Source organism: Galeopterus variegatus, unplaced genomic scaffold (assembly GCF_000696425.1).
Source record: "Galeopterus variegatus unplaced genomic scaffold, G_variegatus-3.0.2 Scaffold1046, whole genome shotgun sequence".
Classification (NCBI taxonomy): domain Eukaryota; kingdom Metazoa; phylum Chordata; class Mammalia; order Dermoptera; family Cynocephalidae; genus Galeopterus; species Galeopterus variegatus.
In genome coordinates this window covers 404,786-425,324 of record NW_007727157.1, presented here as the reverse complement: position 1 = coordinate 425,324, position 20,539 = coordinate 404,786, and the positions used below count along the sequence as shown (strand labels likewise).

General features: G+C 45.1%; 1 protein-coding gene across 1 annotated transcript in view; it reads right to left on the bottom strand.

Annotated features, from left to right (window-relative positions):
• Positions 1-20,539, bottom strand: part of CYFIP2 (cytoplasmic FMR1 interacting protein 2) — a gene marked incomplete at its 3' end in the record, with an annotated part of 81,385 nt that overhangs the window by 32,722 nt on the left and 28,124 nt on the right. Inside the window, exons 13-17 of the mRNA XM_008574430.1 lie at positions 12,862-13,028; positions 11,969-12,116; positions 9,663-9,737; positions 8,567-8,720; positions 6,753-6,909 (exon numbers count right to left, since the gene is read on the bottom strand). Of these exons, the coding sequence (XP_008572652.1) occupies positions 6,753-6,909; positions 8,567-8,720; positions 9,663-9,737; positions 11,969-12,116; positions 12,862-13,028 (701 nt within the window). The remainder of the gene's footprint in view (positions 1-6,752; positions 6,910-8,566; positions 8,721-9,662; positions 9,738-11,968; positions 12,117-12,861; positions 13,029-20,539) is intronic.

Below are 20,539 nucleotides of genomic sequence, written 5' to 3'. Positions count from 1 at the left end.
TGCCATTTCAGACCAATGCATCCAACATCAGCCTCAATTCAGGGTGAGTCAGTGGGTCAGTTCTCTCTCACCACAGGTTCCCCCAGCTCGCTCTCTTCTCACTACTTCTCGAAGCCTAGGGCCTGGCTGAGGGAACCCCTCTTGTGCCCCCCAGCTATTGGAGGATGCTTCTCTAGTCAGTTGGTGGCCTCTCTATCAAAAAGAAGGCACACACCAAAGAGGACACTCCTTGGTGTTACCCTTCTTTTAATGGGACTGTTCACCCCCTTTCTCACTCTCTAAATGGGATCCTTACAATCCAAACCTCCATGCTCCACACCCTTGGGCTCTCTCCTGGCCAATTTACCCTTTGGACTCCAGGGAAACATTAAATCTAAATGTCTTGTTTTCTACTGTAATCCATGCTCCATGCCTCTGGGCTGTCTCCTGGACCATCTCTTGGCCTCCAGGAAGACATTAAAACCCAAACGCCTCATTTTACAAACTAGGCAATGGATCACAATGGCCACAAGATGGTACTCTCAATTTAGATACTCTCAGAGATTTAAACAGCTTTTGTCACCGAAACGGCAAAGTCGGAGAGATTCCTTATGTTTAAACCTTCTTCTATCTCTGATTGTGTCCTTCTCTCTGTCAAAACTGTCCTATGTCTCAAATTCTCCTAGCTCATGCCCAACCTCCCCTTCTGGACTCAGATCAATCTTTTGATCTGTCAGACCACCTCCTTAGGCTCCAGATCCTTCACCAGCCCCTTCACCTTTTCTCTCCCTTTCTCACACCTGGTCTCGAGACGCTCACCCTCAGCCACCTAACCCCTCCAGTCCCCCTTCATCAGGTAACAACCCCACCTCAGCTTCAGCTCCTTTATACCCCCTCTGTGAGGTGGCTGGGATGGAGGGAATTGTCTGGGTCCATATCCCCTTTTCTCTTTCCACTCTCTCCCAAATCGAAAAATGACTGGGCTCTTTCCAGTCCAACCTGGACACATATCTTAAGGAATTCAGATATCTCACTCAGTGTTATGATCTCACCTGGCATGATATTTTTATGATCCTCACTTCTACTTTGTCCCCCAAGGACAGGGAGCAGGTCTGGATAACGGCCCAACAACAGGCAGACAAGGTACATGCTCAAAATAATACGTGGCCTGTGGGAGCCGTTGCTGTCCCTTGCACAGACCCAAATTGGGACTGCCAGGTTGGCCATGGGGATTGGGATCTCCAGTATAACATGATCACACCTTTGATTTATGGCCTCCAAAAGGCTACTCATAAGTCGGTCAATTATGACAAGCTTAGAGAAATCACAGAGATCCATTGAAAATCCCTGCGAGTTCCTAACCTGCCTCTCTGAGGCTTTACATAAATACACACGTATAGAACCAAACTCCCCTGTAGGCATGGCTCTCTTACACTCTCATTTCATCACCCAATCAGCCCCTGATATTCGAAATAAACTAAAAAACGCTGAGGATGGTCCAAATACAACCCAATGAGACCTCCTCAATGCAGCTTTCAAGGTTTTTAACAATAGGGAGGAAGAGGAGAAGAACTTTACGAAAGAGATCAGGTCAAATACCGGCTCCTGACTAATGCTACCCATGGTTCACATACTCCAAAGCCAGCTGCCTCTAGGGGCAAGCCGCCTGGGAACTGCTTCAAATGCGGTCAACTGGGCCACTGGGCACAGGCCTGTCGTAACCCCAGGGCCCTTCCCAGGCCCTGTCCTCACTGCAAACAGCCAGGTCACTGGGGGCTTGACCATTCCACTCACAGACAGGGAGTAACCCAGTCCCCAACACACAGCCTTTGGCTTCACGGCCATCTTTTTTTTTTTCCCCTTTTTGTCTTTTTTCATGACCGGTAATGGGATCGCAACCCTCAGTGTTGCGCCCGTACCACGACCGGCAACGGGATCGCAACCCTCGGTGTCGCGTCTGCACCGCGCTTGGCAACGGGATCGCAACCCTTGGTGTCGCGCCCGCACCGCGCTCAACCAGTGAGCGGACCAGTCTCTATATGGGATCCGAACCCTCGGCGGGAGCGCTGCCACACTCCCAAGTGCCGCACTCTACCGAGTGCGCCACCGGGCTGGCCCTTCACGGCCATCTTTACCAGAGCTTCTCAGCTTGGCCCAAGAGGAGGACTGACAATGCTCAGGGCCCGAGGCCCCCATGGAGATCACCATGCATGAGTCCAGGGTAACTCTCCTCATAGCAGTAAGCCGATCTCTTTTGTCATCGATACAGGGGCTACTTACTCTACCCTTCCTGAGTATGCAGGACCAACAACCCCATCCTCTATCACAATAGTAGGGGCTATGGGATCAGAATACCATCCACGGATCACTCAACCCCTTTCCTGCACCTTACATCACACCCAATTCACACACAAATTTTTAATAATGCCTCAATGCCCAACCCCCTTACTGGGATGGGACATTCTTTCAAATTCAAAGCTACTCTTACCCTAAACACTTTAACTACAGCTACAATATCCCTGTTACAGGCTGCCCCAGACCTGGTTCCTGAGGCTTCCACCTTCCCCATCCCCTTGGACAAGGTTAATACCATAGTACGGGATGCTTTTTCCCCCTCCATTGCTATACACTGTTTCCCTATCCTTGTTATGTTGCAGAACCCTTCTTTGTTCCCTAATGTTCCACAATATCCCATTGCTAACAAACACCTAATAGGGTTAAAGCCCATTATAAACAAGATTCTTTCTTCTCATCTTCTACAACCCACCCATTCACCTTGTAACACACCCATCCTTCTGGTTATAAAGCCTAACAGCTCATACCATTTAACATAGGACTGATCCTGACATGCACTGCTCCCAACAACTTACTTGGACAGTTTTGCCACAGGGATTTTGGGACAGCCCCCACTTTTTCAGCCGGGCTGTAGCTCAAGACTTATCTGAACTTCCTCCAACGTCTAGCACTTTAATACAATACGTGGATGACCTCCTCCTTTGTAGCCCCTCCTATGAGGATTCACAGGCCCACACTGTTGCTCTCCTTAATTTCCTGGCCTCCAGGGGATATCCAGTGTCCCCCAGCAAGGCCCAAATTTCTTCTCCTTCAGTTACCTATTTGGGAGTCCTTCTCAACCCCCCAACACCAGAGAAATAACGGTGGATCACAAGAGTCTAATTTCTGAACTCTCTACTCCCACCACAAAGGGTGAAATCTTTTCTTTCTTGGGGCTTACAGGGTATCTTCGCCTATGGATTCCTAACTTTGGTGTGCTAGCAAAACCACTTTATGAGGCAGCCAAGGGGGATTCTGCCATTCCCTTAGATCCCACACAGCCCATTCATTCTCCCTTCCAGTGATTAAAAGCTGCTCTCCTTGCAGCCCCAGCTCTATCCCTCCCAAACCTATGTCATCCTTTTATCCTATATGTCACCGAAACCCAAGGATTGGGAGTCTGGGTTTTGGGACAAGAGGCAGGAGATATTTTCTCCCCGGTTACATACCTCTCTAAACAATTGGGCACCACAGTTTGAGGATGGCCCCCTGTTAACAGGTCTTGGTGGCAGCTGCCCTTTTAGCACAAGAAAGTTCTAAACTAACTTTTGGACAACAAATGTCATTTGTTCCCCCCATCATCTTCAAGACCTTCTCAGCCATAAGGCCATGCCAATTCTCTCCCCCTCTCGCTTACAACTTATCCACCTTACCTTCATGGAAAATTCCCAGTTCTCCTTTAAACCTTGCCCTCCCTTAAGTCCAGCCACTCTTATCCAAAAACACTCAAGACCCTTAGAACATAACTGCATGGAGGCTTTAGACCTCTTTCTCAATCCCTTTGCACACATCTCCCCACATCCCATTACATGGTTCATAGATGGGGGTGCCACCTCCATGCCTGCCCCCAGGGCGGGTTATGCCAGAGTAAATCTAACACAAACTATTGAGGCTGCCCCCCTCCCCCGCAACACCACTTCCCAACAGGCTGAACTCATTGCCCTCATCCACGCTCTCACTCTGACAAGTAACAAACGAGTCAATATATACACTGACTCTAAGTATGCTTACCACATCCCACACTCCTGCGGGATGGAGGAGAGAGGATACATGACCACTCAGGGAGGGCCCATAAAAATGGACATCTTATCAAGATACTTCTTGAGGCTGCATGACTCCCAAAGGAGGTTGGGGTTATACACTGCAGAGGACACCAAACCTCCAATGACCCCATAGCCCAGGGAAACAAACTGGTGGATCTAACCGCAAAACAGGCTGCCAAATCACCAAGCTCCCACTCTTCCTCTCTGGCTCATGTCCTTCTCATGGCCCCTACACCCTTATCCCAATGCACACCTCAAGAAATACAACACCTCCAACAGTTGGGAGCACAGAGGAAGGACAAGTGATATACTATCTCTGGCTGCTATGTCCTCCCTACTATACAAGCTGAGCAAATCCTTTTAGGTTTCCATAATTCAGTTCATATAGGCTGTGAACCCCTACTACACCTTCTTCAGCCCTTATACTACTCCCTCCACATGGCCAACTTACTTAAAAAAAATCACTCAAAATTGCCCCTGTGTACTCATTGCTCTAATCAAGGTGGCCTCCTAGTTCAGTCCTTTCCCACCCCCCAGGCCTGAGGATACACTCCTGGCCAGGATTGGCAAATTGACTTTACTCACATGCCTCCCCACAAAAGGACACGCTATCTTCTAACCTTAGTAGATTCCTTTTCAGATTGGGTTGAGGCTTTTCCCTGCACTTCAGAGGATGCTACAGCAGTAACGCATGCTCTCACCTCAGAAATCATCCCTCATCTTGGCCTTCCCACCAGTCACTCACTTGCCTATGGGCTGACCCCCACAAGCCCACAGGCCTCAGCCCCCTTGAGCTTATGTACAGTAGGCCCTTCACTCTCACACCTCTCCCTTCCAGCTCATCACCTTTAGGCCGGTGTCTCCCTACTCTTTCACTCATTAGGGATCTTCTTTGGGAACAGGCCAACCTTCTATTACTTCATTCTTTCCCCACCTCCCCCTCAGACTTTAAACTGAGCCTGGGACAGCAGGTATACATTAAAACCTGAATCCCAAGCCCCTCTCACCATGTTGGGAAGGGCCTTATACAGCACTTCTCACCACCCCCATGGCAGTAAAAGTACTAGGAAAGGCCCCATGGTATCACTTATCCTTGGTAAAACAAGCACCTGAGAATTTACCCAAAGAACCTGTTAACACCAAGGCAGAGGGGTCCCTCTGCTCAACCCCCAACCCAACACGTCCTTACACTTCATCCGTTTTAGGACCCACAAAACTGAAAATCTCCAGGACCTCCACTCTTCCCCCAATTCTAGAAGGATGATCTTTCCCCTGGTGATTATCCTCTCACTCCTGCAGGCCTGCTTCATGTCCTTCACACAGGAGCTGCTCCAAGACTGGTCCTGATCCGCCACTTCCAGTGTTGAAGACATCCTTGAGTGGGCAACTGAACTAGCCTGGCAGGGCGCCCTCTGCGATTATACCCACGACGAGGTTACCCTCTACTCCTTTTTCCTACTATGCACCCTCTCAACCTCTCAGCCCCTGAACGCTTGCCTTCTCTCTTCCGCCTGCTTCTTTTCCTAACAGAGACATATGCCACACCCTGTTCACAATGTATAACCAAGGTCTTGGTGGGTGGAAAGACACTTTCCAACCTCCCAGGTCTGCCACTGAGAATCCTGAGGGGAACCCTACAGGACACATTCACATCCCTGACATACGTTCCTACAACATGCTATGACCAGACAACCGCCACATCATGTTCTTACGGGGGTAAAAACTACTGGATAGCTCTTTCTAAAGGGGATTCTGCCGGAGTCCAGTGCCCCCCCCCATAAAAACATTTCTGCTTCACCCAAACCACTTACCTAGGCTATGGTGATGTGGGAGGACTTCAGGACAAAACACGCAGGACCCCTGACCATGATGGGACTTATCCTTCTTCTTGGTCCCTGCCTCTTTCGGTGTCTTTCTAATTTCTTACAGGAACATATACACGCTTTCACCAATCAAAAGGTCACTGGATTCTTCATGGGAGGAGGCTATCAGCCCCTCCGAATCAGTGACCACTCACCAGAAGAACACAGCCTCCCCACACAAAACCAATACCCCACCACCTAATTGTTTTACCCGCCAACATTAATCTTTTATTTTTTCATGTCTTCGCCCATCTCCAGCAGGAAGTAGCTTCAGAAGAATGAGACCTCCGCCCCTTTTCCCTTTTCCCTACACTTGAAAGGCGGGAATGATAGGTTCTGGATATGACCGGCACCATTTTACACACACTCAGCACAAAATGGCCACCAGCCTTTCCCTTAGGAGAAAACCTGTGGTTTCTGAGAAACAGAAACTCCTCCACCAGCACCTAACCCCTCCCTGATTATGTGAGCCTTCCTTACAGTCTATATTAGCTCTCCCACCCCTACACCTGGTGCTGTCCTCCATCTTGAGGGCAGCCCGGCAGATTCCTTTCCTTTAATAAAGCTTGATTGGTACTCGGCGTTTCGGCCCACTTTCTTTCATATAGTAAGAGCAGTTGACCTGGGAGACTTCTGAATCTACCTGCACGGCTGAGTCAAATGATCTTGTGTGGCCTGATCCTGGCCTGAGCTCGCTCCCTGGTGGGGCACATGGCCTCATCTCTAGTCAACTCAGTATTTCCACCTGGAACAAACAGATCTCGCTCCACCTGCACCCTGGGAACCTCCCTGCAGGTTCAATCCCGCCTCTTACTCCATCATGGAAGGTTCTTTGGTTTCCAGGATATGGTCTGTTAGAATCCAGGGCATGGACATCTCAATGGGGAACTGGATTCGCCGGCCCATGGTCAACTCCAGGAAGAACTCACGGAACCAGAGCTGGGAGAGGTCACAACACTGCTGCAGGGCTTCTGAGAGCACAAGGGAAAGAGCCTTGGGTTATACATAGGAAGCCTGGAAGATCTCAGTTCCTGTTGTTTGTATGTATTCTTATTGTCACTGTGCTGGGTACACAGCAGGTCCTTTGTAAATACTGATTAGGAGATCCCGCTGTCTTGTACTGGCAGGCGTGTCTAACATCTACTTGGAAAACAGCATTTGTTAAGCTTCAGAGTCAGTGGTAGTGCGTGGGGTGGAATGGGCAATGATGTTTTAGAGCTTTAGAAGCTCCCACAATGTCCATCATCCCCCTACAAAGCCATCCTGAAAACCTGCAATCTAAGTGTAAAAAGTGTGCTCGCCGTACATGGGGTCTTCAAATAGTTCATGAAAAAATTCATTTTCTCTTTAAATTCCATTTTCCCACAAACTTTGTGAAGTACCCTCATGTCAAGACAGGTCCCAAGTGCCTGCTTTCAACTGGATTGTGGCTTCTTGACCCCTTTTACATGGTAATTCTGGATCCCCTACTATTCAGAGGCCTCAAAGGCCCTCCTGAGGCTACTCTCTAACGCAGATGTTTGCACTGATCTGCTTCGATCTATTCTTAACTCTTCTCAATACCAACAGATACATTAAGACTCTCATGCTCCTGGAATACTACTCTTCCTCCACCCTGTCCTGTCCAACCTGGACATTCATCCTACCAAAAGGATAGGAAGAGTGAAGGACACAGCAGCGGGATGCAGCCCAGGAGGCTAGTGTGTCTGTTATGTGTGTATTCCCGCTTTCCTCCCTCTACTAAGGACTTCCTGACAAACTAGCCACAGATATTTATCAGACAAATTTTTTTTTTCCTTTTTGTCTTTTTTCGTGACCGGTAAAGGGATCGCAACCCTCGGTGTCGCGCCCGTACCGCGACCGGCAACGGGATTGCAACCCTCGGTGTCGCGCCCGCACTGCGCTCAACCAGTGAGCGGACTGGTCTCTATATGGGATCCGAACCCTCGGCGGGAGTGCCGCTGTGCTCCCAAGCACCGCACTCTACCAAGTGTGCCACCGGGCCGGCCCGGTATCAGACAAATTTAAAGTCAGAATAGCTGGACTGAGCCTGGCCTTTCCCAGCTCCCAAAGTCCACTGGAAAGTGTGTGTTTTTTCCTCGGTGGAAAAACGTGCTCTTTGGGGGTCAACAGTCATGTCCCTTTGCAACTTCTAGGCCTATGGTCTCAGTTTGCTGTGGATTGATTGAATTGTGTCCCCCAAAGTTTGTATATTAGAAGCTTAATTCCCACTGTAATTGTTGAGGGTGGGAAATCCTATTATGGTAATTGAAAGGTAGGGCTTTGAAGAGGTAATTAGATTGTAGTACCATGCCACAGTGGATGGATTAATAATGGTGGTCAGGGGCATAGTTCTGAGGGCTTTAAAAGGAGAGCACATGTGAGGTTAGTCTATCTCTGCTCTGCTATTTTCTGCCAGGTGAGACCCCTGGGTCACTGCTGTTACCAGCAAGACCCTGGACTTCGGACTTCCTAGCCTCTGAAACCATAAACAGTAAATTTTGTTTTCTTACAAATTACCCAGTTGCAGGTATTTTGTTATAAGCAGCAGAAATGGACTAACACACAGCTGTTCTGGGAGCTTGGGGCCCTCACCCTGACCTCCCGGGCCCTGGCACTGTGGCTCACCACTGATGTTGAGCAGATGTGTGAAGAAGAAGGACTGTTTATGGAAGTCCTCTATGGCGAGGACGATGGGTCCGTCAAGGCTGCTTCTCAGCGTCTTCTTGGAGCCGCTTTTATCTGCGATGAGTGATTCAAGCATGGTCCTCACCATGTACAGCTTGAAAAGGAAAGGCAGATGAGGAGGTCAGGGGCTGGCCCTCCATCCCAGAGGGAAAAGGTTGCTCTGTGCTGTATTTATTTTTTACACTTTTTTGCAGATGTCTGCTCTTAAAAAGCATTGTCTTAAGGAAGCACCAGTTTAGGACTGTAGAAGTAAATTTGGACCTTCAAGAGGGAGACTGGGCAGCCTGGGAAGAAAGTTCTGCCCAAGGCCCTGCAGCATCCCCTGGATAGGCAGACCTGGTGATACCAGGTAGTTCAAGGCCCAGGAAGAGGGTCCTGCCTGCTCTGCTTGGCCAGAGGTGTGGATGTCAGAGGAGAATTTCATTCCACATCACTTTGGAGTCACTCCCCACCTTCCCAGACAGCTACAGTGGCACCATGGGGGGAGCACTGGATTGGGAGTCAAAAGACCAGGGTTCAAGGCCAGGCACTACTGTTGATTTGCTGTGTGACCTTAGGCAACAAAGTCCCCACTCTGGGCCTCAGTTGTCTTATCTAACCTGAGAGGGTAGGACCAGATGCTTTCTCACACCAGTCCCTTTTAGCTCTAACATTCTGAGGAACTGTGAAATGAGAGAAGATCAGAATGAGCCCCCCTCCCACACCTCAAGTTTCTGACCCTCTGGTTCTGAATCCATCACTGAGCACTGGGGCCCTCTGGTGGCATCGGCTGCATTGCACAGCCTGCCGACATCCTGGGTGGAAAGCAGGTTAATGTTGGTACTTACACAGGAGGCTACTAGACAATTAACTCCTGCTTACAGAGTGCCTTAATTGCAAAGGGCACAAGTGCGGTTGTTCTCTTTGCTAATCTAGATCTTTCCACATTTGTCTTTGAATCTTAGGGCTGGAAGGGGCTTTGAGGAGCCAGGCTAGTCCATTTCTGCTGCCTCCTCGAGAAGGGTACCCAAACCAACCCAGCCAGGCGGTGTTATACCAGGGATCGGCAGCCTCTTCGGCCCTGTGTGCCACCAGTGGGGTGAAACAAAGCCCTCGGGGACCACTGGCAGGCCTAAGACATAGTGGGAGAGAAGGAAGAGGGAATGGGAGGGCAGGAGAGACAGGGAAGAGGGAGAGAGAGAGAGAGAGAGAGAGAGAGAAAAGCAAGAGGTATTGTACATGGTGGGAAAGCCGCCGCGACTGCCAGGGGCCACCTCTGAGATGCTCCAACCTCCCAACAACCAAGTCCTCTTTGCTGTCTCTGGCTCTTCTCTGGGATCTTGCCCACCACGTGTCTGGCACTGGTCTGGGCACTGCAGCCACAGAACCATGTGACACGCCATCCTTGCCAAAAGACTTCCCTTTTTGGTGAAGGAACCACTGTGGCTGCTGCTGGTTCATTAGACAATCCACCATCTGCAACCCTGCCAGTGGGCAGGTCTCATTACCCCTAAGAATCAAGAAGCACTCTCCTAATAGGAAATTTCGAGTCCTCAGAGAAAGGAAGTCCAATCTGCTGCAGGTGCTGACTGATTTATATCAAATTCTTACTATCTGAAAACTTGGTTCATCCGTAGGAGGGTAAACTCTTTCCCCAACTGGTTTTATTTAACAAAGCATTTAATTCACCAGTATAGTCTGCACCCCAGCTATGCAAGACGCCCATGTCTACCGTGTTCCGCAGGTCATAACAGAGCCCTGGAGTGGGAGTCAGGAGACCTGGGTTCTTGTCCCACCTCCACCTGGGACTCACCTTGTGACTTGGACAAGTCACTTCCCCTCTCTGGACCTCAGTTTTCCCATCTATAAAATGGGAGGAGGGACTCATTTGTCTCTAACAGCTCTTTCAGCTCTGGCTGCCTGACAGTCTGTGCCACCTAACATGACCTGGTGGTGTTTTTTTTTTTTGGGGGGGGTTGTTTAACTGTTGGTGACCCTCCCCTCTCACATTATCTATACGAACATTCCATCCTCTTCCCCCCTCTCCATTTCTTTCTCTCTTCTGTTTTCTCTGTTTGCTCTCTTCCCTCTTCCTCGCCCCCTCCAGTTTCTCTTGTGCCTTGTCTGTCTCTCACTCATGTCTTAGGACGTACAGAAAAACCTGAAAGCCCTGCTCAGCTCCACTGTTTCTCCCCTCTAGGAACTCTGGGCTGGAAAGGTTTCTGAACCTTGATATGACACAGAACTGTTTGCAGAAGCTTCCTTGGGATGTTCCACAACCAGCAGGTGAGATTAATGTAAACTGGCTCAAGGGCTGTGAAGCCAAGGGAGGTTATGATGACCCTGCTGAGAACCCACCTCACCCTGCCCCGGCCGCCACCCCCAGCCCAGACACAGACAGACACATACAAGGAGAAGGGGCAGGAGGGGGAGCTCAGATCACTCATCTCTGATGATTCAGAGCAGAGACAGGCTTAAAGGTCATAGGAAGCAGGAGTTCCCAGCCTAGGCCTTCTGGGCCTGTAAGACCCTCAAAGCAGCAATAGGATCCATCTGCCTTTTTTGGTACCTCAAAAAGCCTATCAGAAACTATTTATCCTTAAGTAGTTGGCAAGGATTTATCTATAATGCCCAGATCACTTACTTTGTTTTCTGCAATTTTATGCCTGCTTTGGATAAACCACACACAACTTCTTGTTGTACAGAAGCTCCATTTGGCAAGTCTGAATATTTCTGATTACTAGACTTTCGGGGGCAAGGGCTTCTGATACTCATGCTTTTGGAGGGATGTGGGAAATAAGAAAAAGGGCGTTTTATCAGTAATGTATCTTAAAGTTTTCACTTTACAGAGAAAATAATCAGAGCTCAGAGAGGTCATGGTGCTTGCCCAAGATCACACAGCAAGTCAGATGCAGAACTTGTGAACTTCCACGCTAGGATGTCACTGTAGGGGAAGGGTCGGGCTTATTAAAGAGGGACTAGGTAGATGCTTATAGATGCCACTTTAAACTCCTCCTGCACTTTGGAATCTGTCCTTCACAGGACTAGGAGATAACTGGGCAAGGTGGATATGGTAATACCCCTGTTGACCAGATTATATAACTGAGGCACAGAGAGATTGTGTAACGTGCCCACGGTCACACAGGTATCTAGTGTAGAATCCAGGTCTCCTGAATCTTAAGCCAGTGGTCCTCCTTCCTACATCAAAACAAGATGGCAGAATAATACCAGAGCAGCTGCTTGACCCTGCCCTCCTGACCGAGGACCCCCAGTCCCACCGCCCTGTGGTCCAGTCATAATGAGCAACCATAGCCTGGCTGGCCTCTGAGTCAGCGAAGCTGGCCTGTGCCTGGAGCTGCTTACCTGTGTGCTGGATGGCCCCACAGCACGCCGGGGCACCTTGATGTCAAATCCACCTTTGGGGTCCTTCTCCCCTCTCAAGCATGGGTCATTGGGGGGCTCTCGGCCTCCTTCCCAGTCACAGATTGTCTTCCGAATTGCCTGCAGGACGCTGGGGAAGGAGAAACTGAGACTCAGAGCGGGTCTCACCATTGCAAGGAGGCACCTTACATCTGTGTTTCTAGGGTCCATGGTGTTCCAGGACCACCTGCGTTAGAATTCCTGGGGTGCTTGTGAAGCATGCTCATTCTTGGGCCCACCCCCACAGATACTGGCTTAGCAGATCTAAGGTGCAGTCCAGAAATCTGCATTTCAGAAAGTGTCCTACATAATTCTGTTGCCCACTGGATGTCTGAGAACTCAGCTCTCAGTCTAGGCAGTGGGACAGAACTTGGGTGAGCAGCATGGCTATTTTTCCTTTGTGTATAGGGGAGGCTCACTGGTCCAATTAAATCTCTGTATATTTAAAGTTTTGATAATGGCTTATATCTGTTGCATACTTACACCACGATGCTGTGTGCTGAGGTCTACACATAAATTATCTCATTTCATCATCCCAGACTAGCAAGTAGGTACCATTATCATCCCCACTTCACAAATGAGGAAAACAGTTTTGGAGAAGGTAAATAACTTGCCTAAGTTCACACAGCTAGACAATGGTGGATACGCGCTTCTATCCCAGAAATGGAGGATAAATTCATCCCAAATGTCCAATCTCTCATGGAGGCGTGTTGGAAGGGTCTGTATGTGTTTAGGGGCTAACCTGGAAGCTGACTGAGCTGGGAACTTCCCCACCAGCCTGCACCTAGCACTGCTTATTTTTGGTTGCCTCTGAAAAGGGCCATCTGAAGACCCACCTGATAAGAACGTTCTTCTTCTTCCGCACCGCCTGCCGCAGGGGCTCGCGCAGGGTCACCTGGGCAAAGTCCTGCAGGGCTGCATAGATGGTGTTCCTGATGGCTTGGTTGAAGACACTCTCCATCCTACCCATGAGCACCTGCAGGCCTTTGATCATGGCGATCACCTGGCCGGGCACAGAACAAGGGTCAGGCTCACCACGCCTCGGCATGCCAGCCTGTCTACCACCCTTCACCATGTCATGGGGAAGGGGCTGTGTGAGATGCCCAGAAGCACAAGGCCAGTGCTACGCAAAGTGCCAGCTCATGACAGGGTAAGAAACATACGTAAATTTTTTGTAAAGGACGTGTGTAAATTGGCAATCGGCTTCCTTCATCGGGAAAGTCTTACTACACAACATAGATGCCAGCTCAAGTGAACAATGTCCTTCACAATGCAGATGATTTTCATTCTAGCATGAGCTCCTGATCCTGCTGGGACTGGTGACAAACAGCACCTGGTCCCTGTCCCTGTACCACTCTGGCTTTTGGAGGCCTCTCAACATACTATGCACCCACAGACCATGTCAAATAGAACTTTTTAAACCATAACATTTCCTGAAGAATTTTTACAATCTTTGCTTTTGAAATAATTTGGCCAGTTGCTGCTTGAATCTATAAAATAGAAACTTGCACCTGCCTCAGTACTGGACAGATCATCTAGGCAACAAACCAACAGAGGAACAGTTAATCTATCAGATGGAGAGAACGAATCTATGGTTATCAGAGGGTGGAGGGCGAGGGGAAAGGGGAGAGATTGGATAAGGGGCATAAAGAATAAGTATGATTTGTAACAATGAATATGTTAATAAAAAAAAAAATTTTTTTTTTTCCTTTTTGTCTTTTTTCGTGACCGGCAACGGATCGCAACCCTCAGTGTCACGCCCGTACCGGACCGGGACCGGCAATGGGATTGCAACCCTCAGTGTTGCACCCGCACCTCGCTCAGCCAGTGAGCGGCCGGTCTGTATGTGGGATCCGAACCCTCGGCGGGAGCGCCGCCGCACTCCCAAGTAGCGCACTGTAGCAGTGCGCCACCGGGCCGGCCCAATAAAAAAATTTTTTTTAAAGCTAAAAATAAAATACAAACTTCTCCTGTTGAAGTTTTTGGGAAAAAGACTGTGTTCTTCTATTTGCCTCTGGCCCACCCCATAACTCACTCATCTGGAGACAGATATCTTTGATAAGATTAGCGTGGCCCGACCTTGGCTCTGTCTTTCTGGACCTGTCTACCTGTGGGTATGTGCTCTCTTCTGGGTTCTCCTCGCAGTAATCATCCCGTCCCCATCTTGAGGAGAGGAAGCAAGTATTCATGCAGCTGCTTTCCCTATTACCCAGTTGGTAAGCTTAATAGGATGGAGGAGGAATAGGAGGACTGGTGTGGTGCTGGGTGGAAGCCACATTCTCTCCTCCAGCTTTTATTAGCAACAAATCTGATCTTCTGACTCCAATCAGCCCCAAGTGTTAATTTCCCAACTGGCTCAGAATTCAGAGGAGAAAGCATGTGCCAAATCAGCCTTCCCACAATCACCACAATTTTCACAAGCATAGGACATATTCGAGCTTCTGCACGAGACTGGAAGTGCAGCAGGGGCAAGGCCCAGCAACACTGTGCATGCCCAGTGCCTGGGACCATGGTGGGCAGACAAGAAACTGTTGTTAAAAAGGAACAAATGAATGAACGAATGAGCTTAGACCCTAAGCCTCTTTCATCCTCTAAAACTTAAAGGAAGAAGAACATTTGAGGTAGAGAAAATGGTGTGAGAACAGAATTCAAGAGAAGATCTTCATTGGAATGAGGTGAATAATGGATTTGCTGGCAAGAAGCTTTAGTGCAGAGAAATAATAAGAGAGAGGCATTAAAAAATCTGGGCTCCTTATTAGAGATGTAACAAGGAAATATTGGGACAAAGGACGGCTAGGTAATGAAGATGTTTCAGAATAATTCCAAACATAGTAAAGTACGTAGGTGTGTGGGACCCAAGGGAAAATCCTTGCAACTCTGGGCTAGGCAAAGATTTTTTAGCTAGAACGCAAAAATCACAAACCACAAAATAATTGATAAATTGGACTTTATCAAAATTAAAAAGAATTGCTCTTCAAAAGGCACCCTTAAGAAAATGAAAAACCAAAGTTATTAATTAGAAAAAATATTTGCAACATATACATGACTAAGGACTTGTAGCTAGAATAAGGAAGAAATTCTCACAATTCAATAAGAAAAAGACAGAAACCCAATTTTAAAAACCAGGCAAAACATTTCGACACTTCACAAAGGAAGATATATGAATGGCCAAAAAGCACATGAAAAGATGCTCAACATTAGTCTTCAGAGAAATGCAAATGAAAACCTCAATGAGATGTGGCTACATACCTATTTGAATGGCTAAAATTAATAATATGGACAATAATACCAAGGACTGTGAGTGTGTGCAGCAATAGAACTCTCATATACAACTGGTGGGAATATAAAGTGGTACAACCACTTCAGAAAACTGTTAGGCAGTTGCTTAAAATCTTAAATGTATACCTACAATATGACCATTCCAAGAGAAATAAAAACTTATGTCCACACAAAGACTTATACTCAAATATTTCAAGCAACTTTATCCATAATGGCCAAAACCTGAAATGGTCCCACATCTGTCCACAACTGGATGGACAAGTGGTAGTGTATCCATACAATGAAACAATATTTAGCAATAAAAAGGAAAAAACTATTGATATACAAAATAATGTGAATAAATCTCAAAATTATTATTCTGAGTAAAAAAGGGCAAACACAAAAAATATATAGCCTATGATTCCACTCACATAAAATTCTAAAAAATACAAACAAATTTACAGTGATGAAAAATACAAAAGTGATTGTCTGAGGCCAGGGGTGGATGGGGGGATGGGCTGAAAAGTGGCACAAGAAATCTTTAAGGGGTGATGGAAATTTTATGTATCTTGACTGTGTTTGTGGTTTCACAGGTGTATACAATGGTCAAAACTCTTTGAGTTATACACATCTAATGGGTGAAGTTTATTGAATAGAAATTATGTCTCACTCAAGCTGATTACAAAATATTTTAATATCCTTATGGAGTTATCACATTCATGACACAAGAGCAGGATGCTATAAAAAAGGAACATGCAGAAAACAAAATGGAGCTTTTGGACATAAAAAATATGATAGCCAAAATAAAAAATCCTAATATAGTTCAAAGGTGAATTTAAAAAAATATATAGCAGACCAAAAATAAGTGAGGCAAAGTAAGAGAGAAAGGATAAGAAAATGAGAGACTAAATCTTGCAAGCTCACCATATGACAAATAGAAAACGAGAGAAGAGAGAAAACTGAACAGAGGAAATTGTCAAAATTATAAATACAAGGGAATTTCTCAGTCCAAAAGGACATGTGTTTCAACTCTGAAATGGCCTATTTAGTATCCAAAATAATAAATGTAAAAGGCCCTAATCAAGATGCCTCACAGTGAAATTTCAGAAGAACAGGGATAAAAAGATAAACTTATATAATTCTACAGGTGAAAAAGAACAAAGTTGGAAGATTCACATTTCCTGATTTCAGAACTTACTACAAAACTACAGTGATCAAAACTGTGTGGTATTGGTATAAGAACAGACCTAGAGATCAACGGAACAGAATTTAAAGTCCACAAATAAACCCGCACATTTATGGTCAACTGATTTTTGACAAGAGTAGCAAAACAAGAAAATGGAGAAAGAAGAGTCCAACAAATGGTGCTGGGACAACTGGATATCCTCATGCATAAGAAATGAAGTTGGAGCCCTACCTCATGCCATATACAAAAATTAACTCAAAATGGATCAAAGACCTAAATGTAAGAGCTAAAACTATAAAACTTTTAGAAGAAAACATAGGGGTCTTTGTGACCTTGGATTAGGCAATAAACTTCTATATGACACCAAAAGCACAAGTGACAAAAGAAAAAAAAAGTAAATTTGATCAAAATTAAAAACTTTTGTGTTTCAAGGAATACAATCTAGAAAATGAAAAGACAACATATGGAATGGGAGAAAATTTCTGCAAATTATTTATCTGATAAGGGACTTGTATCCAGGATATATGATAATGCTTGCAGCTGAACAATTAAAAAAAAAAAAGCTAAAAATGGGCAAGGGATCTGAGGTGACATTTTTTCAGAGAAGATATGCAGATAGCCAATAAGCACATGAAAAGATGCTCAGTATCATTAGTTATAAGGGATATGCAAATAAAAACTACAAACAATGAGATACCAGTTCACATCCACTAGAATGGCTAAAATGAAAAAGACAATAATAAGTGATGACAACAATGTAAAAAAATTGCAACTTCACAATTGCTGGTGGAATGTAAAATGATGTAGTAACTTTGGAAAACAGTCTGGCAGATCCTCAAAATTTTAAACATAGAGTTATCACATAATCCAGCAATTCTACTCCTAGGTATATACCCAAGGGAAATGAAAACATACTACTACCCCAAAACTTGTACACAAATATTCATTCAGCATTATTCATAATAGCCAAAAAGCTGAAGCAACACAGGTGTTCACCAATTGATGAATATATAAACAAATGTTATATATTCATACAATGGAATATTATTCAACTATAAAGGAATGGAGTACCAATATGTGCTACAGCACCAATGAACCTTAAAAACATTTTGCTAAGTCAAAGAAGCCAGTAACAAAAGACCACATATTGTGTGAATCCATACAATATTTATAGGCAAATATCTATAGGAAAATCTATATAAACAGAAAGTAGATTACAATATCTGTAGGCAAATAATTGTACAATATCTATAGGCAAATCTACACAGACAGAAAGTAGATTAGTGGTTGTTACAGGCTGGGGGGAGTGGAGGAATGGCAAGTGACTGCTAGTGGGTATGGGCTTCTTTTGGGGACAAAAAAAAGTGCTAGATGGTGGTTATGGTTGTATAACTCTGTGAATATACTAAAGATGATTGAATTGCACACTTTAAAATGGTGAATTATATCTCAATAAAGTTGAGGGAAAAAAAACAGGGAATCAGGGATTAGAACAGAATCCAACTTTTCAGTAGTAACACTAGAGGCTAGAAGACAATGAAATAATACTTTCAGAAATTTGGAAACAAAAATTTGTAACTTAGAATTCTATATCAAACTGACTACAAAATAAGGTTAGAATAAAAATATTTTCAAACCTTCAAGCTCCTAAAAAATTTTTCTCCTGTAATCCTTTTCTTAGAAAGCTGTAGGAACATATACTCCAACATGAAGAAAGAGGCAGACCGGGGACCCAAGAAAGAGAAAGATAAAGGGAATTTGCAAGGCAAAGACGAGAAAACATCTCAGATCAGTGGCTGGGCTGGTCTAGAGACAAACCAGTGCAGACTGGAAGAAAGGAAAAGGGCCTTCAGGAGGAATGGCTCCAAGGACAAAAGAATAATAAAATTTGTAAAATAATGACTGTGATGAACTATTTTATAAGGAGTTTTACATTTTGTTGGTGGGTTTGGAGTTGCCTTTTTGACAGGTTCACAGAATTAATGCCTTATTGTTTTTTCTAAGAAAAACAAAAGTTGCACAAGAGGCTGGTGCAGGGGATAGGGAGAGGCTGGTTAATGGATACAGAATTACAGCTAATAGGAAAAACAAGTCCTAGTGGTCTGCAGTAATGCTAGGCATCCGAAACTAACAATAAAATTATTGTATGCTTTCAATTGGCTAGAAGAGAGAAATTCAGATGCTCTCATACAGAATTACAGCTAATAGGAAAAACAAGTCCTAGTGGTCTGCAGTAATGCTAGGCATCCGTAACTAACAATAAAATTATTGTATGCTTTCAATTGGCTAGAAGAGAGAAATTCAGATGCTCTCTAACAAAGCAATGATAACTTTTTGTGATGTTGGACATGCTGATTACCCTGATTTGATCATCACACATTGCATACGTGTATTAAGATTTAACCCTGTATTCCATAAATATGTACAATTAATACATGTCAAAAAATAAATAAAAAAAAGAAAATCAATGTATTCACATTAGACCATGTGACTCTGTGATGAACAACAATTACTTGATCATAATAACATAAGGTAATTACTGATTTTACCAAAAAGTGTGAAACTTCCACTATGGGAAGATAGGGGAAGGAAACTGGGTGTGTTGGGGGTGGGGTTGGGAGGTGGAGATGACAGCCCTAAATCCTTATCTTTCAAAGTTGGAAAGTAATAGAAAATGTCATAAACTGAACCACCAAAAAATAGCCTGATAAGCTTGTTCCTTAGAACTATGGAGATAAGTAGCAGAAAAAGTAGCTTTACAAATTAAAAGGTATTTCCTATTTGGGGATTCAGGGGTGGTGCAGGTTACTACTTTTGCTTTGTTTTATTGTTAAATGCCACAAAGAACTACTTTTATTTTTAAATTTTTTAACATGTTTTACTAATAAAATAAAAATGATAAAACTTTTCAATGCATAGCAAAGTTAAGGGCTAGAAGGAAATAAGCTCAATGCTATTGGTGGTTGTGGTTGGATGATGGCTGCAGGCATCTGAGGGTAAGAGTGGGGTTGGAGGAGCATTTCCTAAATTATCTGCAGTGCATATGTATTCCTTTTATTAAGGAAATAAATGCATAAACAGTTATACAAAGTTGCATGTACCCTCTGACTCATTTTTTATAGGCTTAAGGATGACTTTCTTTTCTACTGAGGACGACTGGGAATCTTTCTTCCAAGTTGACTATTAGTGACGGAAGTACCAGAGGTCAAGGGGCTACTCAGGACAATGTCAAGTGTGATTAAAATTTTTTTCCTGTTTGAAATTATACCACTGAGCCTCCATTCTTTAAAGCACAACTTGGAGATCTGCTAAAGAACAGATCTAACCTCTCATATTTGTATAGTTCTTTAAGTTTTCAAAGCTCATCTACCTCCATTATCTTCATTGACAACTATTGATTCTCAACAATAATGTTGAAATGGAAGAGGGTAGATATTATTAGCTCCCTTTTATGGATAAGGAAGCTGAGGCTCAGAGAGACGAAGTGACCATAGCGCCCAGGGCTAGGATCCACATCTCTGACTTCTAGACTAGTCTCTTGTAGTTTCTAATGTTCACCAGAGAGGTAGCTGTCACTCACAGCATAGTGTGAATAAGTTTTTCTCCCACATAGAAATATCATTTCAGGGCCGGCCCGGTGGCGCACTGCTACAGTGCACCGCTTGGGAAGCACGGCGGCGCCCCCACCGAGGGTTCGGATCCCACATACAGACCGGCCGCTCACTGGCTGAGCGAGGTGCGGGAGCAACACCGAGGGTTGCGATCCCGTAGCCGGTCCTGGTCCAGTACGGGCGCGACACTGAGTGTTGCGATCCATTGCCGGTCACGAAAAAAGAAAAAAAAAGAAAAAAAAAAAAAAAGAAATATCATTTCATAATTAAACAAACAAAAAAGGAGTTCAGATTATAAAGCAGAAAATAAAAGTCCTCCCTCCAGAAATTAATACTGCTAATGGTTTGACATATACTCATATAAATATTTATGTCCTTCGGTTTTGAGCAAATATACGAATATATTCTAATTTTAGTGTAAATGGAATCATTTTACATGCTGTTCTTTAATTTTTTTTT